The 7,500-nt window shown below is 35.4% G+C and overlaps 1 protein-coding gene across 2 annotated transcripts in view; it reads right to left on the bottom strand.

Moving 5' to 3' along the window:
• Positions 1-3,424: 3,424 nt before the first annotated feature.
• LOC140943651 (uncharacterized) overlaps positions 3,425-7,500 on the bottom strand; it is a 102,124-nt gene continuing 98,048 nt past the window's right edge. Inside the window, exons 11-13 of one of the 2 annotated variants that reach the window (XM_073392772.1) lie at positions 5,856-5,956; positions 4,710-5,105; positions 3,425-4,230 (exon numbers count right to left, since the gene is read on the bottom strand). In XM_073392772.1, coding sequence (XP_073248873.1) covers positions 3,975-4,230; positions 4,710-5,105; positions 5,856-5,956 — 753 coding nt within the window. In that variant the 3' untranslated portion in view covers positions 3,425-3,974. The remainder of the gene's footprint in view (positions 4,231-4,709; positions 5,106-5,855; positions 5,957-7,500) is intronic. The other variant, XM_073392773.1, reaches the window with a different exon arrangement.

Raw genomic sequence — 7,500 nt, 5'->3', positions numbered from 1 at the left:
GGTGAAGTCAAAGCTGTATCAGCCATGTAGAAGTGCATCTGCGATTTGCAAGCATGGATGAGGGAGGATCAGCTGATGCTCACTGATGACAAGACTGAGTTTCTGATTATAGGTACTCGTCAGCAGCTCTCAAAAGTTTCTATCCAAAGCATCAAAATTGGGCAGACTGAAGTCTCAGCTCCTGTAGCCTCTGTGCGCAATTTGGGCACGTGGTTCGATACGCATCTAGATATGGGAACTCACTTTACAAAGACTTGTAGCAGCGCTTTCTATATACGTCATATTAGGAAATATTTATCCAGAGAATCAACTGATAAATTAGTTCATGCTTTTATCAGTAGTAGATTGGATTATTGTAACAGCCTTCTATACGGGATCCCGGAATATTAGACAATGAAATGCAACGTGTTATGAATGCGAGTGCAAGACTTATATATCGTGCGCACAAGTTCTGTCATATGACACCTCTACTCGCAGAATTACGTTGGTAACCAGTGCGCTCCAGGATACATTATAAGATACTCTTGATAACTTTTAAAATTTTTCATGGCCTATCATCTAAGTACCTTTCAGATTTAATTAGTATTCAACAGCCTTCGTCATACCATTTTAGGCGCAACGACAATAGTCGTTTGTTGGAACGAAAGACCAAGTGCGATAACCAGGAAAACATTGGGAGACAGAGCTTTCAAGGTAGCTGTTCCTTTCCTATGGAATAAGCTGCCAAGGTCCGCGCGCGAAGCAACGAACTTAGAATCTTTTAAAATTTTAATTAAGACATTTTTATTTAAGGAATCATTTCGGTTATCTTAGTATATCTATATCTTTATTTGTAATTATCTTAGTTACTTTGTAGTTATCTTAATTACCCATTTAATGTAAATATATTTTTTTATGACTTTGATAGAAAGATTTTTAAAATTTAGTTATTAATTACTATTGTGATGCGCTTTTGAATATTTTATAGAAAAGGCGCCATACAAATAAGAAATGTTATTGTTATTGTTAAAGAACTTGACTGGAAAGCGACATTGGCAATGCCTTCCATAAGGCCTCACGGCATCCCGAGATGTTTATTAAAGGAGAACGTAGACCTTTTGGCTGCGCCCATCATGAGACTAGGAAAAAAATTAATACAGTCAAACCCCCTTAATACGGAAACTGAGGGGGAAGGAAAGTGGGGACATTGGAATTGTCCGCATTAACATGGTTGGGTTCATAGAAAATGTAGGGGCTTTCTTTACCGAGGGGCAAAGCAAACTACCTGTAATAATGAGGTATCCATATTAAGACCTGGATGGGTGGGCCTCTCGCTATAAACTGGAATAACTTCAAAACCGTTTAAGTTATGACCACTAAGCTTAGCGAATTTTCCTAAAAATTATCCAGGAACATTCTTAAGTCGTCGTGACGTGTATGTCAACATTGACGTTACCATGCCAACCAAGTTTTGGCATCCATGTTTTTCAATATTTGACTTATTAAAAAAAATAGGTTTTATTTCTCTTTTACTGATTGAATTATTATATTATACTTAATTTAGAATTATTTTATCAAAGTTATTGTAACGGTTAATGAAATCAATAGCTTTTAAGTGACTACTCTGGGAAAAAAAAACATGATTTTAATATAACCAAATGTCGCATGCTGAGTTGAATTTTCAACAGTCTTCATTTCACTCGGAATTTCATATTTTGCTGAGTTTTTGCTCCTAAGCATCCTTTCATACTCAGATTAAGTTTTCTATTAAAATACCTCTATTTATACGAGTTTTCAGTAAAATGGAATACATTTTAATAATTCAAGATGCCGGATCCAAGATGGCGGCTTCTTCCAGTTCCCTTTTTAGAAATAAATGACGTCATCATGACATCCTTCTATTGTTCAGGGTCATTTATATGTTAACCAACTTCCTTTATTATTATTCCTTTTATCAGAGACCTTACCTCATGTATTTTTCAGTCTACTTTAATTTGAGGGGAATTAGGATTCTATATACCAATAGATTCAACAATATGACGTCATAATGACGTCAGATTACGCCACTTTGTCAATCCAATTTCGCCCCAAATGTGAAAATGATGAGTACGTGGTTGTGTGTAGTAGTTTTGATCCAGGAATGAGTGGTTTTCAGGTTATAAACCGGCGGGGGGGGGGGGGGGGGGGGGGAGGGCTCCAAGGCTTCTCCCCGGTCAAAGGAAGATAAAAAAAAAAAAACGCGGTCCGAATAGTGTTAAGCGGGTGTCCTTTAAATGGGGTTTGATTTTACCTATAGCACAACAGTAAGAATTGATAATTTTTCAAAACGAAAAGAAAATAAATGATAAGTATCTGAGAATGGATACTCGACACCGTACTTCTACCTGAACGTACACGTAAAAATAGCTGCGCAGCACATTCTTGCACCTAGAAGGCTCTTAACGAGACAGGTTAATCAAACTTAACACTTGGATTTCTCCCCTCTTGTTGTTTGTTTGTTTGTTTTCAATATTCGATCTTGCTACGCAAGATTTTCCAAGTAGTCAGAATTTAAGATAAAATTAAATATATACTTTTAACAAAAAAATGTTAAAACAAATAAATTTCCTGAGTCATAGCGCCTTCTTTGAGTAATATACATTTATCAAAAACGAGTGCGAGGGTTTCATCAGGGGTTCCAAACACCTAGAAACAGATGAAAGCACGAGGCCGTACGCCGAGTGTTTTTATTGTTTCCAGGTGTTTTTGGGATGACTTTTCAAACGAAACAATAAAAAATATGCAGTGATACATTTTTTGCTATTGTGCTCCCCAAATGAAAGAACAATAATTTATGCAGCGACGCAATCTTGCCATATTACGTAACAATTCTTCAACATGCATGATTAACTGTTTTGGTGTACTAGTTGGTGACTGACCATGAGTGAAGATGGAGAGGCAAGATTTAGGGAGTTTTTCCCTCGTCAACCAAATATAAGAAGAAATGGGCGGTAGCTGTTTTTGGCGAATAATGGCAATTTTTTCGGTCGGTTATAGCTCCCGTTTTAGATGCAGGCTATGATTTACACAAGGTCACACAGGTTTTGACCAGCATTGAAGAAATTGATGCGGTGACCTTGAGTTAATGGCTTAGCAAGTTTGTGATTGAGGTGGCCAAGAAGTCGGGGGAGAGAGATATCTACCGAAGACCATTTATGGAATAGTTTGTGGTATCCGACGCTATCAAGGTTAGTTATATCAAATTGTCGTTAACGATGTATTTATTATTGAAAAATGCTCATTAAAATTTAAGTGTTTGATCTGAGATCAAAACCATGTTTGATCTCAGATCAAAACCCATAAGATTTTCATCTGAGCGTTCATTGGGTATCAAGGTTCATGCATGTGACCCAAATATGCCTCATTTATTGGCTGTTACCCTCATGAATGATTAATGAGTTTGAAAACAACATTTGAAAATGAAGTAATTTATTACCAACAAATAACGTCAAATGCATGCCAACAGTCTGGGCGCAGATTAAAAAAGAAAAAGGCCCACAAAAAGGGCTTCTTACACTACAATACAAAAATTATTATTACAGGATCTAATAGCCAGATCTACGTGAATTACTTTTGCTGAAGACTGAGAGGAATTAAAGCTTTGATATCCTTTTTCAAGGTGCCACGACTGTACTTGAACTAGAAAAGACACCAACTTGTTGTACGGAAACAAATTTTGGATGGTTTTGCTATAAGCTTTTAAAAAAAACTATGCTGGGAAAAAAAGCCAGGTACTTTTTTTGTTATTTATTATTATTTTTTTAGTTATTTATTTATTTTTTAGCTAAACAAACTGTACTGCAAAAGTTGAACAAGATGTATTCTCCTTTGGGTTCGGTACCTCGGGCAAGTAGTCGTTGGTTGGGCCTCCTGTTCCTCATTACTAGTGTCGGCTGATGAGTTGGCAGCAGCATTTTGTTTCTCGTCCTCTGGTTGTACTTTCAAGTTGCTTACCGTTAAATTAGTCCTGATTTACTTGGGTTCATCTCACTTCCGGTCTTTTTCGCTAGCGCTACGCCAGACGGTTTCCCAGGCAATGAATGATAAAGACGGGATGCCGGTTTATCATGGATCCGGTTAACAGCTCTATTTGTCTCATGCTGAATCTTAGCTGGCGACGAACTGACATCCTCACTTATATCCTCCATTTCCAGCATTAATGTGAGCGGCGTTTCCTCTAAGCCTTCTCGATTGGCCACACACTTACTAAAGCTGGGAGAATTGTAATGTAATAAACAATGCATAATTAACAATTATTCCTCGAGCCCGAATTGGCTCTGAGTCAATAGCCCCTGAGGCCCGAAGGCCGAATGGGCTATTGACTCAGAGGCCATGAGGGCGAGAGGAATAATTGTTTTCTTAAAATCCAACTGGTTGTTCTCAAAAATATCGAGAATAAATAATAAAAAAAAGACTCAGCTACTTAAAGCTAGACTTTAATCATTTTTCGCCGCCAAAAAGCCGGCACTTTTCGCTACTAGTGGGCTATAACATATAGCCTATAGTAGTAGCTTAACCAATCAGAACGCAGCATTGATAATAGACCACTAGTTGGATTGTTCTAATTAAAAATATTATTTCAAGACCACCTAATTCCCTAAAAGAAGACGAGAAACATATATAATCAGCCTTGGTGCGTGTTAGTAGAAACACGAAGAACACGCACAAAAGCTATTATTTCCTCTAATTACCTGTCACTCTTTTTGCATCCGATCAGAACGGCAGCAATAATGATTAACACCAATCCACCGCCCACCGAAGCGCCGATAATAACGTTGGTTGGTTTTGACTTTCCGCCGTTTCCCTCGTCGCTTTCCTCGTTTTTCAGTACCTCTGTGGCAGATGGAAAAGGATCGACACTTGAGATTTCACCTCCAAAAGATGTTTGAATGTTCTCTTTATGGCCCATCACGATATCATGTAATATACTCTCAGAGACGACACTGCTTTCCGAAGTTCCTTGTGGAATTCTCAGGTAGAAAGCCAGTAGGACTACACCGGGGGAATCGTGTGACTGTTTGGGATAACCAGGAAGAATGTGAACCATGTCAGCCGTAAATGTCACGTTTTTAGACGAACGCTTTTGTCTAAAAAAATAAAGAAATAATAGATGTAACTAATAAAAAAATAAAAACAAAACAATATAAAGGTAAGTTCATTGAAAAATAAAAATTAAAAAAATGGGCAAAAATAATGATGATGATGATGATGATGATGATGATGATAATGAAGTTCCAAAACGACTTTTTAAAATTGATCAGCCCTGTACGTTTTAGGTTTGAGAAAAAAAAAACACAAAACAAAACAAAACAAAACAAAACAAAACAAAAAAACAAAAAAACAAAACAAAATAAATAAAAAAACTGATACTCAAGCGTCAGAAAATAAAACAGCCAAACTGCAACAACGTCGATCGAGGGGAAAGTAGTCGATGGAGATGGAAGTATGGACGTGTTTTTCTCCATCATAACTAAGACCCTACTTTGGTAATTTAATCGTTACAAATTTATTGTATTAGTAGTATTAAAGGATAGCGACTTTTCAAATTTTTCCCAGGCGATTGAAACCGTGGTTAAATCAAAATAAAAAATAAATAAATAAATAAAAAAAGAGGAGAGAGGGCCACATCATACACTCGAGCTCTAAGGCCCGCCACAAGGGATTTCAAGAGGTGAACTCTTGCCCACCTAACAAGCTAAATGTGTGCATGTACAGTATATAGCATGCAGTAAGAATAACGATCCCTTCACTCCCGAAGCGTTGTGTGGGTGCCTTAAATTAAATCTGTTACACATCGAATTATTCAAAATGCGATTGTTTTCTAGTAATTTTTTCACCTTGACTGGTTCGGGTAACACTGGACTTGAGCACGTGCACAATATTCCGTCGCTGCTGCTGCAACTTTTTTTTTGAAAGAGTATTCCATGTTTTGGCCCCACTGATAAATCATAAAAAAGGAAAAGAAAACCAAACAAGTAAACAACCAAATGAAAAACACTTGAGCATCAGCAAAAAGCCAAACAACGGCAAATGAATAAAAACACAGCTAAATAATAATAATAATAATAATAATAATAATAATAATAGTGGTTGTTGGTGCGCTTGGTACAGTGAAGAAGGGTATGGTAGAAAACATGAAGAAAGTATCAGAGAGAGCTAGTATGACAGAGATTCAAAAGATCTGCATGCTGGGATCTGCACGAATCCTTAGAAAGGTGCTCAGTGTATGAACAGAATGATTGACTTGAGTGACTGACGCTCTAGGTGCATGGTTTGCGCCCGGCTGATGCGCAAAAAGAACACCAGCAAAGACTGTGATAATAGAGATAATAATAATAATAATAATAATAATAATAATATTTTTTTAAAAATGAAAAAAATTTATTGACAACAATGCAAACTATTAAAATCCTATTTACAATTAATTCGCTTGAAAAAACGAAAAAACTATTCATTCAAAACACTATTTACAATTCCTGTCGACTTAAAAAGCACTTAATTTAGCTTAGAAAGAGTTAATTTAACTAAGAAAAATTTATTCGAATTAAAAACATTTCATTTCAATAAAAAAAAAAACTGTCAGCCTCTAAAATTCAAAAGTTTCTTTCAACTGTTCAAAAAAAGCCAAATTAATAATAATAGTAATAATAATAATAATAATAGTAATAATAATAATGATAATAATAATACTAATACTAATAGTAAAACTACCTGTTAAAACCTACATTAATTTCGCTAAAGAAGAAAAAATGTATATACATATATTCAGTCAAAGCACTATTTACAAGTCATTTCATTTCATAGGTTCCTGATCATTCGATTAAAAAAAAAAAAAAAAAATTCATTTCAATAAAAAGCATGCAGTTCACACTAATTCCTACCGTGGATTAAAATCTAAATAATAATAATAGTAATAATAATAATAATCATATGGCGAACCGATATCCTGAGTACAAGGTCAATAAGTATAACATCATCATGGAAGTCCTTGGGGGCTGTTCGAAAGAGGTTGAGCAAAATATAAAAGAGCTTGTAGGAGACAAGAGTAAATGAATTATGCGCCAAATGCAAAAGGCAATCCTGTCTAGTTCATTACACATTGCTAGAATGCTCGAGCTGAGCGCTTAGATATCTATAGGAATTTTGGACACCTAGTTTAACAGATACTTAATCTTGTACATTATCGAAATTTTATTTACATATACCTTAGACGTTCCCATAATTATATGAACGATGTTTTTTAAGTTATGAACATTTTTATTTTGTAATGAAGACGTCCATAAAGCTTGTAGGATTTATTTCTTTATTTATTTTATATGACACTTTTATCAAATCATTTTTACCCATTTTTTTTTTGCAAATTATCGTGTAATTGTTACCACAAATTTTAGTCGATGCTGCGGCTGGTTACGGTTTGCCGCCCAGCCAAATGATGATAATAATAATAATAATAATAATAATAATAATAATAATAATAATAAT

Source organism: Porites lutea, chromosome 7 (assembly GCF_958299795.1).
Source record: "Porites lutea chromosome 7, jaPorLute2.1, whole genome shotgun sequence".
In the NCBI taxonomy this organism is placed as follows: domain Eukaryota; kingdom Metazoa; phylum Cnidaria; class Anthozoa; order Scleractinia; family Poritidae; genus Porites; species Porites lutea.
The sequence above is the reverse complement of the archived record's forward strand: the minus strand, read 5'-3'. Positions and strand labels throughout refer to the sequence as shown.